General features: G+C 40.3%; 1 protein-coding gene across 1 annotated transcript in view; it reads right to left on the bottom strand.

The window, feature by feature from the left end:
• Window positions 1-3,776: 3,776 nt before the first annotated feature.
• Window positions 3,777-23,548, bottom strand: part of LOC146001691 (uncharacterized) — a 71,830-nt gene continuing 52,058 nt past the window's right edge. Inside the window, exons 6-8 of the mRNA XM_083139342.1 lie at window positions 18,023-18,176; window positions 13,300-13,557; window positions 3,777-8,708 (exon numbers count right to left, since the gene is read on the bottom strand). Of these exons, the coding sequence (XP_082995468.1) occupies window positions 8,562-8,708; window positions 13,300-13,557; window positions 18,023-18,176 (559 nt within the window). The 3' untranslated portion in view covers window positions 3,777-8,561. The remainder of the gene's footprint in view (window positions 8,709-13,299; window positions 13,558-18,022; window positions 18,177-23,548) is intronic.

The raw sequence follows: 23,548 nt of genomic DNA, 5'->3' as shown, positions 1-23,548 counted from the left end.
TAGTAAACGGTATCTTTTACGTATCCCCAGAGAAAAAAATCGCAAGGAGAAAGGTCAGGGGAACGAGGCGGCCATGATAAAAGGTTTTCATCCTCATCACTCGCGCGCCCAATCCAACGTTTTGGTAATTTTCTGTTGAGCAATGATCGCACTTCACAGTGGAAATGAGGTGGGGCTCCATCCAATTGCATGATGAAGGTGTTAGAATCTTCTTCCACTTGAGGAAATAGCCACTCATTCAACATATCCAGGAATGTCAATCCTGTAACCGTTTTCTCCATGAAGAAGAATGGACCGTACACCTTTTCTCGTGACACAGCACAAAAAACATTCACTTTAGGCGAGTCCCGAAACAATTCAACAAACTGATGAGGATTTTCCGTTCCCCATATGCGCACATTGTGTGTGTTTACTTTTCCACTTAGGTGGAATGTCGCCTCGTCAGTGGAAACGAAATTCTCGATGAAATTGTCATCGTCAGTCATGAGATTTTGCATATCGCTGGCGAACGTTTCCCGTACACGACGGTCGTTAAGTGTTAGCTTTTGATGCAGACTTAGGCGGTATGGTTTCATGTTGAGCCGTTTTCGTAGAACACTCCATAATGTTGTCTTCGGTATGTTTAGTTCCTTGGATCCAGCAGGAATCGATTTCTTCGGGCTCCGTAGATAGGTTTCACGAACTCGCTCCACATCATGTTCCGGCACTGATGGTCGACCACTGCTTTTGTTTTTGCAAATGCAACCTTTTTCCTTGAACTGTGCATACCACCTTCTAATCGAATTGTCTGATGGTGCATCTTTCCGATATCGCGCACGAAAATGTCGCTGCACAACTGTAACGGACCTCGTTGCGTGATATTCAAGGACACAGAACGCCTTCTCACTAGCAATATCCGCCATTTTGGAAAACTGACGCCTAGCGGCAGAATCTGGAAACATAGGTCTATGAAACAAATAAGGAACAAAACTTGTTGAGTTTCTCAAGAATATCCTTCATTTGTGTTCACCGTGTCATTCACCCAAATCGGTTACAACAATGAGGAAACCCCGACAATCATTTACGAAAACCCGGTATATGAATATCTCTTCACATTCTATATGAAAGTAATTATGTTTAGCCTTTTAGGTGAAAGTACAGTTGGAAAGTGAAAGCCACCTGCTAGAAAGTTCCTAACAACTTTCTAATAGTCTGGAGGGAGTAATGTTTGTGTATATATAATGCCCTTTTTGTGTATCTTGTTACTTTTGTACTTGATACATAGTCTGATGAAGACCTTGCTAGAAGGTTGAAACGTTACGTTTTAGTTTATGTTTTTAATAAAACAAATTATTGCCTTGGTCAGCATATTTAGTTTTTCATGTATACTACACTTCGGACCCTTCTCAAGCTCCAGCTAGTGTTAAATTTGCCATCAAGAAGAAATTTGAAGAGAAAGTGCTGGTGTGGATTGCCATGGATCCAAAAGGTCTCAGCCAACCGTTGGTGCAGAAATCTGGATTCTCTATCAACGCCCAGACGTACGTGGAGGAGTGTGTTAAGAAGAGACTGATAACTTACATACATGACAACTATGAGCCACAGTCCTGTGTGTTCTGGCCTGATCTAGCATCATCACATTATGCCAAAGTCGTTTGTGCACATCTCCAGCAGGAAAATATTGAATTTGTACCGAAAGAAGATAACCCCGCTAATATTCCGGAACTTCGACCTATCGAAAAATTCTGGGAAATTTTGAAGGCTGCTGTTTATGCTAAGCAATGGCACGCAACAAACACAGATCAGCTTATTCAACGGATCCGGTACGGTCTCCGGAACATTGATCTGTCTGTTGTACGAAACCTTGCAAGATCCACCAGACGTCATATCGACAAGGTGCGTTATGATGGAGTGATGGAAAGCCGTTAGTGATCCCACAATATTCTCTGTGATGTGCCTTCCTATATGTATCACCTTCTTGCCTTTTTCTGTGTCTTGTTCAAATATATTTCTCACTGAACCTTGCACGGATTTTTATTGAACACCCCTTATTAATAAATAGACACTTGAAGCTTTCCAATGAGGTATATTAGACTTTTTTCCACCTACGGAATACAATTTTACAAGCACGTAAACGGAGGGCTCAATATTTTTGTCACGAATAGTAGTAGTCAGACAGAAGTTAAAAAATCCATACAGTAGTACATTTGAAGACACAGTAAAGTTAAAAAGTTCATTTCTCCCTAATTGTACTAAATAATGTTTGTACGAATAGTTTTTAGCTGAAAATGAATGTAGAATTCCAGTGTGGGCATGCTATCAATCTGTCATTTTGAGTGTTATATGGTTGAATAAATCTGCTTGTATCCAAGTGCTATCGCCATTGAAAGAAAAGGAAAAATACAGCTTTAATGAACCTCCACCTCCAAAGGCACTGCCACTACTGAACCACTGAATAGAATGAAAACAGAATTTGATGCCAACCTATGTCACAAATGATGATCATACATACATACTCGAGTGGTTCATTGGAATGCATAAATATTACCAAACAAATCATCCATCACCTCATTTACTTTATTTGATTTCTGCAATAAGCACTTCAATAATTGAAACAAAATGCCAAACATGCTGCTGAATTAATGAAAATAGTCATGGACAATTTTCCTAGCAATGCTTGTGCATCCCAGTATACATAAATTGACTTAGTTAAGGTAGGTAATCATACATATTAACAAAGCCATGAAACTGTATGATTTCTTTCTGTATTTCATCATCTTTATGTACAATAATAAAACAGAAGTTGTAACAACGTATGTATGTGTGTATGTATGTGCATGTTTAAATATTACAATGAAAATTTACACAGAGATTATCACAACACAGATGTATCAAGATCAAACTGTTATCACAAATATATTTAGAAATTGTATTAATCTTCATAAAGATTAACTCATCAATACTGTGCACCATTAACCCTTTCACTGCTGAAACTCTTAAGAGCACATTCTGTAAATCATTTGTCCACCATGATGAACCTGAAGACTTACAGATGCTGCTTAGCATATAATGAGTTGATTTCTTATTTAAGATATTAGCTTAGAATATTTAAACTTGAAGAGCTGAACTGAATGGAATTAATCTTACACTGGTTCCTACCCTTGATTGGCAAGCAGACAAAAAAATCTGAAATGGTGCAAATTATCACTGCTATTGCACGTCACTAACCATGTGACTACAGATATTCCAGGGACATGAAAGATAGTTTGATTGATTCATTTGGTTTAGTTTATTTTACTTTTCTGCCACTTTTGGCTAATTGCAAAGATGAGGATGAGTGATATGATGAAATTGATGAAAGGACACTCGCAAAGAACACCCATGCCCAAGCCAGAATTAGAACCTAAACCATGTTTGTTACAACCTGTCACGTTTCCTATGCTAGCGATCGCTTGACAGTTTCGGTGCCAATGAGAAACAAGGTAAAGTCGTCTACTGGATAGCGAGGAGCAAATGGCAGACAGAAGAGAGGCACTAAAGCCGACGCTGTTGCCACATTGGTCTAACTCCTATTTGTTTTGTTTGTGTTTGGAAGAAGCTTTTTTTGTGAGCATGGTGCTGATTAGTGTGGTGTTGAATTTGTACATTCCTGCCTATCTTATGCTCAGCCTGGTCTATAGCGGTCTCGGCAGTGGCGTGGCGTGGATTTTTAAAAGTGTTACTGGTTATCAGTAGGACATTTAAGGGAGACTTGGGCGCCTCCCCACCTCATGCCCCCCCCCCCCCCATGTCTTCCAAGTAGTTCATATACAAGGGTCGTTCAAGATTGACCGGGATTTTCGTACGTAAAAAATCGATGAATAACCCGATCATGATGAAACGTGCGGGTGACGTAATGTATTCCTTCGCGAGTAACTAGCGCCCGGCATGACGTATTTCACGCATGCGCAGCAGTTGCAGCGAACATGGCGGCAAGCAGTGTGTCTATGGCTGTGGAGCAGCGGTGTGTAATCAAATTTCTCGTAAAGGAGAAAGTGAAACCAGCTGAGATTTTCAGACGATTACAAGCACAGTATGGTGAACAAACGATGTCGCGGACAAGAGCGTACGAATGGTGTGAGCAGTTTCGCGAAGGACGGGAGCTGGTGACAAATGAAGCGCATGGACACATTCGCCCGACTGCAGTCACACCAGTGAATATCGCACGTGTTGAGCAAATGATTCTTGAGAACTGGCGAGTAACAGTGCGGGATATTGCTGCCGAGGTGAATATCAGTGTCGGGAGTGTTGAGACAATCATTCACGACCACCTACGCTTCCGCAAAATCTGTGCAAGGTGGGTTCCCCGCCAGCTGACATTCGATCAGAAGTGGAATCGGTTTCGAGCAGAAGGTGATGAATTGTTGCAATCCATCATCACGTGTGATGAAACATGGTTGCACAATTCAACCCCAGAGACCAAAAGACGCAGCATGGAGTGGAGGCATAAAGGTTCCCCGCACCCCAAGAAAAGCAAAATGCAGCCGTCCGCTGGAAAGATCATGGCAAGTGTCTTCTGGGACATGAAGGGCATTATCCATGTGGATTTTCTGGCTAAAGGGAGCACGATTAATGCCCAGTATTACTCCACATTGTTGAGTGGTGCTGTACGAAAGTCCATTCGCAAGAAAAGACCTGGGATGTTGTCTGGAAATGTCATTCTTCTCCATGACAATGCCCGCCCTCATACGGCCAATGTGACAACAACAACTCTGGCCGACATGCGCTGGGAAGTTCTGCCCCATCCCCCCTACAGTCCGGATTTAGCCCCCAGTGATTATCATTTGTTTGCACCCCTTAAAGACCATCTGGGAGGGAAGAAATTCACGACAGACGAAGCACTGCGGAGCGATGTCCTCCAGTGGCTACGACAACAACCAAGTTCTTTCTATGCCAAAGGAATTCGGGAGCTGCCAGAACAATGGCAACGGTGCCTCGGCGCGCACGGAGAATACTTTGAAAAACTGACATAGTTTGGTGTTTCTTCTGCTACCTATTTCCTCTGTAGAAATAAAAGTCCCGATCAACCTTGAATGACCCTTGTAATATTAATCTTGTACGTATGCAATTCAATACTAGATTTTGGTAAAGTTATTAATCAGGAAAAAAAATGTTGACATAAGGAATAAAGTGAAATCGCAAACATTGGTTGTTGACACAATAATACGTAATTTGATACTTACAGAAACATCGAAGGCTACTTATAGAGCAGATCAATCAGACTTTGAAAATAGTTATATGATGCTGGGATCCTGGGTTCGAAACCTAGCTTAGGCATGGGTGTTTGTGATGTCTATTCATCAATTTAATCATATCATCACTCATCCCCATCTTCGCAAATTAGCCAAAAGTGGCACAAGCGAAGCAAAATCAATCAAATCAAATCAAAAAACTTCTATGATGCTGTCATAAAGAGAAGTTTTTCATTTGAATTTGAATTTTTGGGTGCGTCATGGTCATGGTCCATGTTATCCACATCTGAATTCGACACTTTTTTTTTTTCACCCGAAAATAGAGTACATGGCCAACAAAAGAGTTTTGACAACTGCACACACCCACATAACCATGGATAGTCGTTATACCACGAAACATTGAAATGTCGGTCATATCCAGCAGACGACTTGGTTTTTAAATCGTTCAAAATAGGCTTTGGCCTCCCTTTCGCCACAATTTCGATTTTTTCTGCAAAATAACGAACCAAAAGATTGCTTCAAAATATCTTCTATTGCACGATTACACACACTGTCCAGATAGGATGAACCCGCCACCTCGGAACTCGGAGCAAGCTTCATTAATTAATTGACAATGCCCGAAAACAACATAAAAATGAAAGACACCACTCACAAAACTCCCACTGCACAGTCCCTCCCACAAACCGTTGTTTACTTTTGTAACACGTGAAGCACCCTCCTTGCCCCCTCCCCTCTCAGCATCGGCCCTTCCCCAATATTTCCTTCGGAACCTGCAAGAAGTCCAGCTCTACTAATGTTGCCATCTTAGTTCTCTTGAAACCAGATTTGCCCAAAACGCGAAACTTTTTGTTTCAAATAAGACGTATGTAGAGTAGATGTAGTCTTCATCTGTTTCCTAACTACTCCCACTCCCATGTTTCGCTAAATCCACTGAAATCTCATTTCTGACACCACTACTATTTCGTATATTTTACGTCCTTTGTTACCTTTAAGGCTTTCGCTTTATAGGATAATCGTGACGATGAGGATGCATGGTGAATTATTGAAATAAAATTATTATTTCTTTGTGTATGTAATTATTAATTTTTATAATTATGTAAGTAAAATAATAACAACGAACATTGAAATAACCATTTCTTGCTGAGGATTCGAACCTGCGACACCTGACACTTCAGAGCGTGCTAAGATAACAATCGGGAAATTATGCTTGTAAGTATTGTTTTCACCCAAAAACAGTTCTACCACCTCAAAAACATTGCTTCAATCCGAAATTATGGCATTCCTGCGACAACGTATGTCAATCTCAATCAGTATTATCAACAATTATCACAAATTCCTGTAACCGAAATAATAATATATGCGTGAAATATAGAATTTTAGGTTGACATTTTTAGAAGGACAGCGGACCCCTTGACCATACCCATCCCTCTCCTCTCCTTCTCGCCCATGATGTCGAAGAAGGACAAAGAGGACTTTCATAATCGCTGATATTTAGTGTAAATACAAAATATCACTTGGTAGTTTGCTTTTGCCCCAGTGTGATTTGATTTTTTAAAATTTTGATTTGGCGATTTAAGTCCACTTCATGAACAGTAATGCTAATCGGGACAGTTTAAAGTTGGATCCGAACCACTTGTGCCTCCACCGGGTATCGAACCTGGAATCCCTTGCTTATAAGGCAGCGATGCTACCACTGCGCCATCGTTCCCCAGTGTGAGTGGACACCTTCAGAGTAAGATAGACCCGATTAGGCGACTTAGCTCTTTTCTGTCAATTGAATATGGCAACACTGGTATGTTTCCGGTAAGGATCACCGGCAACTGCGCCGGCTAAACAGGCATGCCAAAAACCCGCCTGCTCCTCCCGCGGTCAGTCTTTGCCACAAGGCGAAGTCTTCCTTGCGTGGACTCGGGGCCCTTTCCTCATGTTGCCTGTGGAGTGTACCGGATCAGTCCTCCTCTTCGCTTTTTCCGGTGTCAGAAAAAATGTCAGTCTGCAATGTTTACTTTACGACAATTATACCAGTTTATGTACGTAATAATATTTTAAGACGGGTTCTTCAATTCTTTATATTTAGGTGTTACCTGCGGTAACAGCGGCTCCATGCATGCCACGCCTCTGGGACTCGGTCTATAGAAGCAACGCTTAGAAATGCCAACAATTGGCAAGCACGGTAAATGTGACAGGATATACCAAATGTGGTTTAGTAAATATGTTATACGTATACGTTATGGAAGCAGGAATGGAATAATCACTAACTACAAACAAATTGGGTGATGAACAGTTTGATGATTTATTTAGTTGATGTTCCAATTGTGAATAGTGGCTATATGACAAGAAGAAGGTAAGGACATTCATTATCTGGATTGATTGATTGATTGACTTAGTTTATTTTACTTCGCGTTTTGTGCCTCTTGGCTAATTTGTGAAGATGAGTATGAGTGATGAAATTGATGAATGGAAGTTCACAAACAACCAAGCCTGAGCGGGATTCGAACCCTTGGCGTCGCAGCATGATGTGCTAACCACTCGGCCACAGGATCCGGCTCCATAATCTGGAGAACACCACCTCATCTCACAGAGATAGGTTTTCCTTCACTTGTCCCCCTAACAAAAAAGAAGAGAAATGCTGCAGGAATTTCCCACGTGTGCTCAAACAATATACTTCAGCAAAAGAAGAGCCACAAGATGGGTGCGTACAAAATGTGATGTTTGACTTTGCATACAGCCCTGTCTTTAGATGTATCACTCTTTGTTACACTTCTAGAAGACAAAGGTCTTTACTGAATTCATGGTTTGTGTCTTTGCAAAAAGTGTCCCTTTAGTGGACACCCTTTAAAAGCAAAAAACTCATTCAATATATGTTTTTTTAATTTTAGTGAGAAAAGGTGATTCTCAAGACATCTTGATATTGTTTGATCTTATCACATCATCTAAGGTAAAAATCATATTTACATAAACTCAATAATTACAAAATGTTTACAACACAAAGCATTATGTCACAGGAATATGTACATATTATAAACTTGTATTCGGCAGTGAAAGGGCTAAGAAACATTACATCACATCTAGAAAATCAATCACAATATTTTTTTAAAAACACACACAAAAACAACTTAAAAAATACACAATGCACCATCACAATTGTTCATAATCATCTAGCTGTATTTGTAAGGAATGTCAATGACAAAATAAATCTTAAGTTATTCTCTGGTGTTTTATGAAACATCACTGGTATTAATCAAATTCCCTGAGCATACAAAAATAAAATACTTCTGTCATTTGAACACTGTACTTGGTTACCTCCACCTTTCACTTGTATTGCAACTGGCAACTTCATGTTATCCAATGCTATCCAAGTTCTATTTTATCTGTTCGATTGGTTTCTCCTAGGAACATTTTCCAATAAACTGGAAAGTTCGGCCGAATATTTCCATTTGGAATCTTCTGGCGATTATTTGATTTCATAGCCCACCGAAGAAACTCCAGGGCAAGAACCTGAAAACAAAATAATTATTAGCATGCAATGTTAATTTGATATTATTCATTGTCTAATGCTTCTATTTTTATCTATTGATACGTTCACTGATTCTTCAGCAGTTATGCGAGATTGTATTGTGAATGCCATCGGACTCGGATGATAGAGCTTGAGGTTTCGCTTTATGTTCACCCTACAATCTTCCTTATCAACGCCTCGGCCAAAGCGTGGAAGGAAACAAGGGATGTTATGCATCGACCAACTTGCCTCTTGATCAGGCAGTCCGGTGCAGACGTCAGGTACTAGGCTCTTGTTATTCTCCATTATCTGTGAAGGCTACAGTCTTCCGGTTCTGTGGTGATGCAGGCTGCCTGGGTGCTGGCGACTGGACTTCTTGTGACTGTTGTAGCCTCTCGCTCTGTGGTTGGCCAGCAGCGTGTTTGGATCTTTGGGCAGCAAGACTCGGCCACGGTGATGGTTGGCTGCGTAGGCCCCGACTGTCCGGGCACTGCGATAGAGTTCCCTTCGGAACTCGCGACGATGTGGATGATTAGCATAGGTCTTGTAATACGAAGCAGGATCTGGCTAACTGCGTCAGCCCAAAGAGTAAGGCTGGCTGCCATGTGACGATGGCGGAGTAGCAGTTGCCCTCGGGTTTCCTTTGATGCTCGTCGCAGTGTCCTCACCAGGTAGACTCTTTTGCAGCTCTTCTCGCAGAAGCTTTTGTGATCAACTGGCCCCTATTTCAAATTTACTGACCTATTCAAAGTCGTTGCTTTTGCTGATAAATCGTACCGGGTTTTGTGTGTTTTGATGAGTCTGTTACACCACAAAACCTGGTAGCGCTTGTAGAAATGTTGCATGCCCTGACGTCATTGCTAATGCAAAAATGGAATGTGATTGCTGACTTCCTGGCCGAGTGTCGGTGAATGGTTTTAGGAAATTGAGATTTTATGATGGCTCCCTTGTTTCATTCCACACTATATCAACAGAAGTGCTTAGAACAGATTAGAGTAGAAGCACTAGACAAAGGATAATGTCCAATTATGAGGCACGTCCAGAAAGCACCTGTTTAAACAAGCTAGTTGAACACACTGAAAGTACATATCATGGCTCAGTGGCATATTCTCCATTTTACCACACTTACCACACGTAAAACAACTTTTTTTCACATATGTTTATCCATTTAGCTTTAATATATGGGTAAATGCTAATTATATATATTATCATGGGTTCATGCCATGGGTGCCTATGTAGAAAAATAACTCAAGGTATGCGCTTTCAGAGTAAAAAGGTTTTACTAAGTAGCTGAAGTCCATTTTAGGCATGTACTTACTTTCCCAGTAACATCATGTGGCTTCTTCAGGAGTTAAGATAAGAATAGTCCAAGTTTAAAACGTCAGTTGCCAGCCTGAGGTACAGTAGTAGGAAGCAAGGCACTCTGCATTGTCTTTCACCTTCAAATTTTAACCCTCCCACGTTTTAAACTTTAACCATTTTTGCCTCACTCCTGACGAAGACTGGTGACATCTTTTTTCACGACGTGAAAATCACTTGAAAATCTTCAATGGGAAGAAGGGATATGATATGGCAAAAGCTTGAGTTACTTAAAAAGTAAGTAAATGCCTACACTGGGCTTTAGCTAGTTAACGAAATGATGGCATGTGGTGTAAGTTATGCTTTATCTAAAAAAGTTTTGTTCAACTAACTTCTTTTGTTTTATTTTTATATCTATATACTAGGTGCATCCAGAAAGTAAGTTTCCCACTCGTCCACAGGTGGCAGGCCATGTGTATTGATTAATTGATTGATTGATTTAGTTTATTTTACTTCACGTTTTGTGCCTCTTGGCTAATTTGCGAAGATGGGGATGAGTGATGAAATTGATGAATGAACATTCACAAACAACCAAGCCCGACCGAGATTCGAACCCGGGACCCTTGGCATCGCAGCACGATGTGCTAACCACTCGGCCACAGGGTCGGGCGCCATGTGTATTGAAATCGGTTTTGCGCATGTGTGCACACATGCCCTGGCTAGTGAATGTCCTAGAAGATGCCTCACGAAAGTCCTCAGTAGCGTCGCAGCACCGATGAAATATGGCGGCTCTTATTCCATCTCCTGCCGCATGCGAAGTTCGTTTGGTGATCAAGTTCTTGAACGCACAAAACATACAGCCGATCGAAATTCATCGTCAGCTGTGCCAGGTGTATGGGCCAGACCTCATGAGGAAGCAGATGGTGCGTCATTGGTGGGACATTTACTGAAGGTTGGCAAAATGTGCATGACGACGAGCGCAGTGGGCAGCCATCAGCTGTTACGAGCAAGCTTGTGGAGCAGGTGCAGCAGAATCGTCGCATCACGATCACAGAACTCAGCAGCCATTTCCCGCAGATTTCTCAGTCGTTGTTGCACGACATTGTTACCAACCACCTCTTGTTCCAGAAATTGTGTGCCCGGTGGGTGACGAAACAACTGACGCCCGAACACAAAGGAAAACGCATGGGCACGGCGCTGACATTTCTGTAGCTTTACTTACCATCATGACGACGATTTTCTCAACCGGATCATCACAGGGGATGAAATGTGGGTTGCATACAGCACACCAGAAAGCAAGCAGCAGTCCATGCATTAGCGTCACAGTGGATCTCCATGCAGGACGAAATCAAACAGACTGTGTCGGCATGAAAAGTGATGTGCACGGTGTTCTGGGACAGACAAGGCATTCTGCTCATCAAGTTTCTGCCCAGAGGTGAGACTGTGAATGCTAACCGTTACTGTGAAGCACTGGGGACATTGCGACGAGCCATTCAGAATAAGCGATGTGGTAAGCTCAGTGCCGGGGTGATCTTGCTGCACAACAATGTGAAGCCGCACATAGCTATGCACTGCAGCCCTTCTGGACAGGTTCGGTTGGGAGGTGTTCGATCATCCATCGTACAGCCCGGATCTCGCTCCCAGTGATTACCACCTGTTCTTGCACCTGAAAAAGTTCCTGTCCGGTCAACATTTTCACAGCAACGAAGAGGTTCAGACGGCTGTCACACAGTGGTTCGGCACCCAGGCAGCAGACTTCTACGATGCAGGTATACAGAATTTGGTCTCACGCTATGACAAGTGCCTGAATTCCGGCGGGAATTATGTTGACAAGTAACTGGACAAGTGCTGTATCTGTGGCAATAAATCATTGAATGAGATAATGTTTCCTTTTTGTGCACGACCCCAGGGAAACTTACTTTCTGGATGCGCCTAATATGTCTAGTAACATTACATGCTAGTAAAAACCACTGTTGCTAATATTCAGAAAAAAAAGTATTAGGTCAGTCAAAAAGTAAATGCAATGTTTTTGTTTTCTTCCGTAGGTTGGCTGTACAGCTTTCTGCGCTCGCAAGCCGATAGATAGTATCGTTGTCTTCGCCTGTGGCAGGTTACAGCGTCATCACTTCAGTTCGCTCTGCAGTGTTGCCAAGTAAACATGGCTGTGCCACTGTCCGTGTGCACCATAGAAGAACAGTGTTCTGTAATCCGTTTTATGTGGTCTGAAGGTGTACCAGGAGCTGATATCCATAGAAGACTTTCAGCACAATACGGTGACAATGTTTTACCGCTGCGAAGTGTTTACCAGTGGATTGAAATGTTCAAAAGCGGTCGAACAAGTTCGAAAAAAAAAGTCAAGCATCAACACTCTGCAGGAAAAGTGATGCTCACACTTTTTTGGGACTCAGAAGGGGTAATTATGGAACATTATGTGGAAATGGGGACAACAATAAACAGTGAACGATACAGTGATATGCTTTCGAACAAGTTGAAGCCTGCAATTCGAAGCAAACGACGAGGTCGATTGTCGGAAGGCATTCTTTTGTTGCATGACAACGCGCGTCCCCATACCGCCGCCAACACCGCTCAAACTCTTCAGAATCTGGGCTTCGAGGTGTTAGAGCATCCTGCATACAGTCCTGATCTCGCTCCGTCGGATTACCATCTGTTCGGTCCACTTAAAGATGCTTTAAGAGGCCGTTGATTCGACACAGATCAACATGTGAAGGAAGCGGTGCATACGTGGCTTGCTGCTCAACCGAAAACCTTTTTTTTCTCAGGGTATCGGAAAGCTTGTGGAACGTTGGACCAAGTGTATTGAAGTGCAGGGGGACTATGTTTGAATATGATATCATTGTAAGTTTTCTATTGTTGCTGTGAAAAATAATAAAAAATGATTGCATTTACTTTTTGACTGACCTAATAGATTATACAACACATTATGACCTTGTAAATGTAATGAAAAACAATAATCCCAGTCAATTCAAACAAAGCTGTACAGGGTAACAATGTAACAAAATTAAATTTCTAGACAATAAGAGTAAAAGATACAAAAGTTTAAATTTATTTCTGTCTCTAGGCACACAGTCCATGCATATTTAAACCTACACTTGGTCTGCACTTGATTATGAGAGCAATATATTTGCTCAAAATGTTGGATGTAAACAGCAATGTAACTTGGCTCCTATTTGAACTTGTGAAATTCGAATACATTAAAAATGAGAAAAGAGAGGTACACAATGTTTTCAACATTGGCATAAGACTTCCCAATGAGTAAAAAAAAATGAGTAATACCTTCCATGCATCCACAGCTTGATCTGATAAGCCAAGCCATTTCTGAATTTCCTGCAATCTCTTAGACATGCTTCTCTCTTTATTGGACAGAGAAGACATTCCATTTTTATCGTGATCCATCGCAGCACTGCAAACTTTCTCACGAATTGCTCTGCACAAAACGTACCACCCACACTTTTTCTTCGTAAGACCAATTGTACATTGTCGTGAATCCAAAAAATACAACACTTCCCCTTCTTCGCCATATCGATGCAAAATCTTAAATGAAATAACAAAATGCATAAGTGCAATTGATATATTCAGACACTTAATCTAAGTTTCAGTAACACACTCAAAGATGCAAAAACTCATAAAGTGAAAGGTAAAGTGCTCCTCTGTGCATAGCACCATGCCATGATCTTGATCCGGTCGTGAGTGGGGGTGATGTGATCAGCATCACGCCCCTGACCACCTTTACCCCCCAGGGTTTCCCCCAGGTACCCATGTTATTCGACGCTGGGTGGGCGCCGGAGCCGCTTCCATCGTTACAAAAGTTCCCGGATTTGAACCGGCCGGGGATCGAACCCGGGACCTTTAGCATGGTAGTCAGACGCGTTACCGACTCAGCCACCACAGCCAAAAACTCATTTTGTTTTTATTAAATTAAGAGGCGTAGCCAGTATTTTTCAGGAGTGAGTTCAAACTTTTGATTAATCCTTAGTCTGTACACCAGGCTACCCCTCACCCTGTACCGTAAATATATTTCTGCATGCATGCACAATAGATGTTGCCTATGTGTAAATTCGGTTTGGAGTCAATGTGTTAACAAGCAGGAGTGGAGCATTGTGCAGCTTGAAAAAGTACCAAGTGATTCATTTAACTTTTTGTTGCATCTCACAGGCTCAGTCAGACACTGGTGGGTACAGTAAATTACTATTTTTTGTGTACTGTAATGTACATTTCTGTTGTTTAATTATTGATGAATAGAAAGTAATTTGTACCTTATGTTCAACATTAACATAGATAAAATATGCACCATCCTGTATATGCAAAATAGTCCAACACAGTTATTTCTAGTGGTTTTTATTTTATCTGCAACATTTCGTCCTGGTTTCCCAGAACTTTTCAAGCTTACACCAAGATACACATACTACACACAACCTCACATGGCTAGTCACTCTACACTAGCCATGAGAGGGATGTGTAGTGTGTGTATCTTGGTGTAAGCTTGAAAAGGTTCTGGGAAACCAGGACAAAACATCGCAGATAAAATAAAAACCACTAAAAATAACTGTGTTAGAGATTATTTTGCAGCTACAAAAAGCGGTTATCCAAACCTATAAGAAGAACATAAGACATCCTGTATATCCCTTCACACTTCATTAAAACTTGTATTTACCTATGTTCAACCTTTTTGTTTTTCAAAACACCACTACACACACTTTTAGGCATCACTCGGTATCTTGCACATCACGTCATCATGAACAGATACACTAAATGTGCCTCTAAAATAATTGCATTGTTAGCAAAATTAACAAGAACATTTTTATATCTATTTCTTCACAAGCTGACAATAATAGTCATTTAATACGGCAATAATATATACTTTTACAGGGTACTGCAAGATTTACCCTTTTCGAATTTTTCCTCTGTTTTGGTCATTCGGTAACCTCCTTGCCTCAACTACCCTGAAGCTATGGTTGTTTGTATACGTATACCCTTGATATAAAGGGTCTGACAGATGTAACACCCGTTTTTCAGTAGTGTAGAATAAAATGCATCCGGCACCACTTACAAAATTAGTTAATAAATTTTAGTTAAATGTATATTGATGTAAAATTCTAATGTCTTTTGTTTGCCTTTATATGTATTTCGTAACTTTTTACATTAGGTCTCTTCCTTTTTAGGTTGATTGATTAATTTGGTTGTTTTACTTTGCTTATCAGCCACTTTTAGCTAATTGCAGTAATTGGGGATGAGTGATGATATGATGAAACTAATGAATTGAATGAAGGGACACTCACAAAGAACACCCATGCTCAGACCAGGATTCATCGTAGCATGCTATTTTAGCCACTCCAGCATGGGTGTCTGCTCTTCTTCTTTAGGATAAATGAGACAAGGTAACTGATTGATGAATTCACCAAAGCACATGACAGAACACAAACGATTGTAGCCATGGCTCATTCTGGACATAAATCCAGGAAATCTTGTGAGGTGTCACTAGCAGGTGGTCCAGACCTTTCTGGAATTTCTCACTGGACATTGGAATTTCTCATTTCAACATAAAGTCAACATAAAGTGGATCCTTATTAATAACAACTCAAAACACACACATTATGATAAAAGTCACTTTAAAAGTTTGCCCAAGCTTTCGACTCCATCTCGGAGTTATCATCAGAGCTGGTCAAGAGACGATGAAGAGGACGTGGTTGAGGTTCCGCTGTTGCTACAAGCTGTGTCTGCCGGAAGATGTCGTTGCGGTGTTGCACTGTTGATACGTTCTTGTTTGTTGATATTGATGGCTGAGGGAGATGAGTTTTTAAGTTTGACTGTGTTAACTTACCAACAGTGCAACACCATGGTCCGGCAGACACAGCAAATAGTGTCACCGGAATCTCAACCATGTCCCCTTCACAGTGTCTCAACCAGCCCTGATGATGACTCTGAGATGGAGTCGAAAGCTTGGACAAACTCTTACACAGCGGCGGCTCGTGACTTTTCAAAGATGCGTGCTACAACTGATGCTGTTTTTCATGTACTTATAATGCCCCTACCCCCCCCCCCCCCACACACACACACACACACATACGTGCCGGCTCTGTGGCCACGAACGTTAAGTGGTCGACTTTCGATCTCGCTATCGAAGTTCCGGGTTGGAGTCTCGGCCCGGGTATGGGTATTGTTTGTGAATGCCCCTTCATTAATTTCATTATTACAAAGTATTACAAAGAATACCCATATCCGGGCCGAGACTCCAACCCGGAACTTCGATGGCGAGATCGAGTGCCTTTAGATACAGTGCTGTTGTCTAGATGTTCTTTAACAGCATTGTCTAAACTGCTGACAAAATCAAGGAGCCCTAAAAATACCCCAGGTTTTGCGGAGGAATCTGTTTCATCGTGGCCGGCCACGCAGGGCCAACTCAAAAGCTCCACAGAACTTGATTCAGTCTATGATTTTTGACAAGACGTGGCGATTTTTTTCAACTTGCTCATTATGCGATTCTACATAAACGTGGCTTAACTGCGTTGCTATGTTGACAGTTCCGAGAGAGACAAAATTTAACTCATTATTCATGTGCTTTTTGCTTTCACTATGCTTTCTCATATATTCACATAAATGTCCTAGATCTTTTACCCCTCCTTTAGACTACGAATCATTACTTCCAAAAAGTATGCAAGGAAAACAGAATAATGCATTTCGAATTTGACACCCACAATGCCATGGTTCGCTATATTACAGTTTTCTATTAAATCGTCTTTTATGTGTAGCGTTCTTACCTCCCTTTGCATTTTGCGATAGATCCAAATCTGGCAACGGCCGTCCTAGCGCTTTTATTTCCAACTTTTCTTCAAGTGTTCTTGAAGAGAAAGGTCGCTGCAACATAGAATCCACCGAATTCATGGTACACTAACACACACACACTCACTTTCACTTCTAACAACAACAAAAAGCTAATCCTTCACAACAATGACCAGCACTTCACGCGCCACGCGATTTTAACACAATGAACCGCGCGGAAAATTTTCGGGTCTGGAAGCCGGGGAAAATGACGGTACTCTGTAAGTTTGTTTCTTGACTATTGAAGTGCTACATAAACAAGAAAATATCTAGCATTTAAAAACAGGTAATTTAGATAAAATATAAAATTAGAATTTCCTAAACATAAATTACGTAGCAGAATCCACTTTCGGAAGCAAAAAAGGCACGGATTATAGTTTCAGAGTTGCAATCTTTACAACTTACCACCGAAATAGATTCAAGGCTGAGGGGTTGTGTCAATTCGCGTTCCAACTTTTTTGCAGGTGCTGCAAATGTATACGACATGCTACAAACATTACATAACTCTACACTGATAACGTACAGAACGTTTGAAAATGACATTAAAAAACGTTGTTCTGACAGAGGCAATAGGTTGTCGTAGACTTTCTTTTTATCCTGAGATGGCACACTTACCGTGCTGAGTCGTCCTGTAGCACGCTAGCAGACCCTATCCCCCGTACAAATCGAGGAGTGGGGGTGTACAGTATTCATGCGCGGAGGGATGAAAAAGGGGCGAAAACGTGCTGTTGAGATTTTAGCACGGTACGCTATTCCTTATAGCCAGCGTGAGGGAAATACGTGGCGCCGCTGGTAAATGTTGAGGCTCTTAACATGAGAAGTTTCATTTCACTTTGGGGCTTCATTAAACTTCTTGCATCTGTGAGATTTGCTTTTTTCTTCTTTTCATTTTAACAAATTTAGCAACGTGCTATAGCACGGTAGCACGTATTAAGCAGCCGCCACTGCTCTTACAGTGTTTTTTTATTGTGCTCTTTGCATGTTTTGTGTTGTTTTTAACAAGTATGTTGCTCGTGCGTGACGTAAGAAGTTTTTACTGTCATATAAAGTGGATCCTTATGAAAATAAATTCATAATTACACAAATGACAATATTCATTAAATTTTCTTCTTCTTCTTCACTATGAATATACAAGGCAAGAATGAAAAGAAAGAAAGAAAAGACACAAGAAAAACCTTACCTTTAAAAACCTTTGCTCAACTTCTTGTGGACGTATTACTTCATAGGAAACAGTTTTTAAACCGAGTGCATTTCCTATTTCAACACCTACATGTGGAGGGACTGCAGTATATGAATCATCATCCTCTCTGTAGGGCCTAGTCCATGCAATGAACCTGCAACATAAGATTACAGAAAATATATATTACTGTCTTTGCATAATGACACAATTGGCCAAGGTTTGTTTAAAGTCCATTTTATGCTCAGAGAAGCTTATTGGAACTGAACCTACAGTTTGAAATGAAATCCAAACCACTGTGAAATGTGCCTCTACAGACACCTAGGGCCCCCCGAGTAGCAGGTGACAAAGTTAATTCTACTGCACTGGGTAGGCCCATTATTAATCTATGCTGTGACAGTCACTGGGTAGGCCCATTATTAATCTATGCTGTGACAGTCAATCTCTTTAAGATTGAACTGAATATCCTGCACTAATATCAAATCTTTAGATAATGTACAAATATCATACATGTAACTGAGACATACTGTGATGGAAAATTGAAAAGAAGCAATGGAAACACATAGCATCACTTTCTTATCTCTTGTAGGAATGTAGCCACAATTGAATTGTTTTTGCATTTCCTTCTCTTGAAATTAAACCATGAGTTGAGCAATTTAGACAGATCTGAAACTTTCCACAGCATACCTAAAAGCTTCTAAAATCCACAGGTAAAAATCAACATTTTCTTCATAATGGATGCGGTAATCCCACATTTCCTTCAGTATGAAAGGTGTTGAATTCATAATGGATGTGGTAAATGATGCGCTACTGTCTCTGTTCCAGACACCACACCCTTAGTGAATGAAGACAGTGAGCCTTCGAAATTAATCAGAAACATGCAACATGGAAACATGAAACTTCATGCACGTAACATTTTCTTATTTGTGGTGTTTGCATCCCAAAATTCATCACATAAGCAACGATATGCAATTATTCTTTATATTCTTGAATGAATGAATTACATGAAACCTAGTGTGACAGCTGATTGGATTTGATTGGAATAAAAAAAATTGGGTGTGTCAGCACTGAGGCAATTTTACACCCATCACACTATACAGGGTCCAGCCCCTTATCATAACAAAAATAAAAGCGTGTCTGAAAACTAAAATTTCCTTACCTTGGTTAAAAGCTGAGGCTAAAAAGGGCACTCAGCACAAATAAGGACAAAACACAGGACGACACAGAATTATACTGACCATAGTGAGGTTGACTTTTGGGCACCTACGTAGAAGGTACTTCTTACACCCCAGTGTGACAGCTGAATTTGTTGTCCTGTAAATTATATTTTGTGAATAAATAGTTCCTCTTTTAACTCAACCATTACTGAAAGTAACATGCATTTCAGTTGGTCAAGAAGCTGTTGCATGATAAAGAACATCTATGATGATCACCACTTTCCCATTTTTGACCCCCAAAACAGTGTGGTGACTAATGCCTTTCAATTAAGGGGTCCCAGTTTGATTCCAGATACACACACATTCACAGTGGTCTGGATCCAACTTTAAATTGTAGGCCAAGATCAAGTACCACAATTCTCAAATTAAGGCCCAGTATCAGGCATCCCTCCCCCCCTCCCATCCCTCAATTTTCCTGAACACCTCATAAAATTTTTCACAAATGCCCAATTTATTGACTCTAAATTGAACATTACACTCCCCTAAACACGAACTTACACCCTCGATAGAAAATTCTGGATAAACCCCTGAAGCTCTACTACCAGGAAGAGTTGTAGAAAGTGGTGCAGGAACAGGCTGAACAGTATATCCGACCATTATCTGCAGGAATTGCGCACGCTGGAGCCTATGTAGATCTATCAATCTTTTCATTACACTTAGCAGGAGTTTCCTCCCTTCTAGGGGCAGTAAACTTCATTACAACAGTAATTAATATATAAACTATAGGAATATCTATGATTGTAGTCAACATTTACTCCTTTTGTACACAACTGATGATGTATAAGGGTTGTTTGAGCCTGTGGTTTCCGTTTGTATGTAGAAATATGGAATAACTGATTGTGTTTATTGATACACTTGTCTATTGTGCATGTTACACGCACATTGTCAGTCATCTGTTTTATGCGCATGTAAACGTTCGACAATCAAACGTGATTGAGTGCAGGGATGGATTCCTCCAGAACAGGAGAACACACGCTCCTGAAACTGACTGATCTTGAACTGACTCAACAATTCAAACATCAGTCCACAGGAAAAAATTAGCAGGGGAAAAATACATCCATGCCAATTCAGAACATTCGCATATAACAAAGGATAATATATTTTTATTTTTTTTCCTGAGAGCACAAAGACTATGTTCTAATAATAACAATATCAAAAATGAAGAAGAAAGGCTTTTAATATAGCAAAAGAAAATGGCTTTCACAGTAACAGAATAAACCAAATCAAAAAACAAGTAGCAAGAAAACTAAAGGAAAAGAGAAATACAGACAAAGATGAAAAATCTGTTTAAAATAAATTTGTGTGCATTCCACTCCACAAAGGATTCTCACATAAAATTGCCAAAATTTTTAGAAGTTTTAATTTCAAAATTGTTTTTGGATCACCAAGAAGTTTGGAATGTACATTTAATGAATTCAAAATGAGAAAATCTCTACCAGATGTGGAAACCACAGGAATATATAATATAAGTTGTTCATGTTCAAAGGATTATGTAGGACAAACAGCAAGGAAAATGGCAATAAGATGGCACGAACACGATTTGGACATTATAAATCAAAACCCAAGAACAGGTTTGTCAGCTCACATCATCGAAGAGAAGCATTTGATTAAAAAGAGAAGGGTTTTAAAAAGATTAACGGGAAACACAGAGTTGAAAGTCTGGGAAGCTTCGTTCATTGCAGAAGAACACTGGAATAAATTAAATAATGAAAATGGTAACATAGATCCAGTATGGAGTTTTCTTTTTCACAAATGGAGTAAGCCACCATCTTTAAAAAGTAATGTAACAGAAAATATCAAGAGACTTTGTGAAGGCAATGATGAATTTGAATTGCCTGATGATATTTGGGATTCATAATTTTAAATAAAAAAATAAAGTGATCAAAAAAAAATTATCTGAAATAAAAATAAAACAGACTGCTTCTTTTCACAGTTAAGTTGCTATATTATAACAATGTAACATTGACAACATCCATTATATAATGGATTATTTTTGTTTAAAAAATTGCTAACCATTGTTATAACTATCTTTAGTCAAAATGAAAATAAATGTCTGATGAAGAGAGCATGTGTTCTCCTGAAACGTCACAACGAAAAGCTGTTTTCTTATGCTTGTAATAACCGTAAACTACAGGAAAATAATTCTACAATGCGTACATACAAGAAAAACTATTATTCAAGTGATCTGTTCGTGGTTTTTGATAATTGCCTATAGCTTAATGTTTTTTTTTTTTTTGTTTTTTTTTGCATTGTCGATAAACGGTTTATTTTCTGCCTACTTGTTCTTCCTTACACGAGCAAAAATTTCAGCTGCTTTTAAGGTATCAACAATTCGTGCTCAGGAAATTATTTAATGTGAGTTGTAACATGAAGGGTAGTTTTCTTCTTAATACGTTCTATGCATTTGTTCCACGTAACATGTCTAGTAAAAGTACCATTTCAGGCTTTTTCAAAAACCGTTAGTAAGAGGCCCAATGTTCACGAAGAAATTTTACAGTTCGTTGTTGGGGACAGTGCGACAGAAGGAATTTTAAAGATGACACAGTTGCTGAGCTCTTCGCATTTTGTCTTGTGGCAGACGGAAGGTGTAATGTACTATGTATTTTGTACTTCCATTGGTTACGTTGAAAAGGTTAAAAAATTGTGTTTTTAAGGGCAGGATGATTTTATTTTGTATTTCACTACATAGGGGGGGGAGGGGGCATCATCCCCTGAAAATGAATGTCAATCTAAAGTTATATATTTCACACATATATTTTAATTTCAGTCAGTAATTTATGTTAATCAGTGGCGGCGATTAGGGGTGCAGTTGCCCCCAGCCCCCTGCTTTTTGCTATTTTTGCCCCCGCACCATGCTAAACCTTATCTACTAAGGGAAAGTAAACTGTCCTTGTCCCGCAGGGTGCCCACAGGTGGAATACACAGACTTGCAGAGGAGAATTCCACAGGAAACGGAGGTTGCAAAGTACAGCGGAACTGGCTACAATTTAAACGAAGGGTGCCTTCACCAGGCCTTATTTCAGTTGTTTAGTTGGTGGATCATTGATAGTAGCAGCCAGTGCCGCCGCCAGGAAGCAGAGTTAAGTGCTGGTGTATTCCTTCTCCTCCTACTCTTATTTGTTTAGCTCAGTAAAAAGTAAACACCATCTGACATTTTCTCATGTCTCCAGAAATAAGTGCTCAATCAATATGGTAAAGTAAGCGATTTAATATATCTTCACACAAAAAATTGTTTGATTGACTTGTTATTGATTTTTAGTTATGGTTATTATGTACTATTCTTCTTTGGAGCTGATCAGTGAGTGGTAATTCATTCATTCTTAGCTTTGAACTTTTAACCACTGTGTGAATTTTAAAAATACCAAAGTTTCGGAGGCTGATTCTGCCTCTGTCTTCAGGGTAGTGTGTAATATACTAAATCATACGGTGTCTATATGGAGAATGAGAATAAATGGTTACCTTGGAATACAGAAGGACTGCCAGCCTGGTATGGAAGTCTTGACGTGACCACCAGACGAAGTGGATCCTGGGGCACTGATAATCCTCCCTGGCACCTTCATGTACAAGAGGTCATTTTGACCTGCAGACGAGGTGGAGCCTTGGCCACTAAGAATAATCCTCCAAGGCAACCATTTATTCTCACTCTCCATATATATTTGGTCTAGGAATTAATTCGTGCGGTTGTAACGCACACATTGAAGCTGTAGTTCAAACACAAAATACATAAATACCTTAAGAAAAATATTGTCCATCGCGAGCCACCACTTTCGCCCATCTGTCAGGCAAGTTACGGATTCCGTGGCGAAAGAAGTCCTCATCCTTTGAAGCGATCCAGTCAGAGACCCATTTTTCGATATCTTCTGAAGAAGTGAACCGCTGTCCAATCAAATTGTTATTCATACAATCGAACAAGTAGTAGTCTGAAGGAGCAACGTCTGGTGAATATGGCGGGTGGGGTAAAACTTCCCATCCGACATTTTTTAAATAGGTTTTAACCGGTTTTGCGACATGTGGGCGAGCGTTATCATGTTGAAAAATAAGTTTATCATGTCTGTTCTCCCATTCTGGTCGTTTCCTGGCCAGAGCTTGCTTCAAACGCATTAATTGGCATCGATAACGTTCTCCATTAATAGTTTCACCTGGTTGCAGCAGCTCATAGTACACCACACCTTTCATATCCCACCATATGCACAGCATAACCTTTGCACAGTGAATATCTCGTTTCGGTTGTGATGGACCTGGTTCACCTGGCTTCACCCAGGCCTTTTTTCGTTTCGGGTTCTCGTAATGGATCCACTTCTCAACGCCAGTA

The sequence above is a fragment of the Lepisma saccharinum genome, chromosome 17 (assembly GCF_977018435.1).
Source record: "Lepisma saccharinum chromosome 17, izLepSacc3.1, whole genome shotgun sequence".
In the NCBI taxonomy this organism is placed as follows: Eukaryota; Metazoa; Arthropoda; class Insecta; order Zygentoma; family Lepismatidae; genus Lepisma; species Lepisma saccharinum.
Note: the sequence above shows the minus strand (reverse complement) of the source record. Positions and strands in the feature narration are given on the sequence as shown.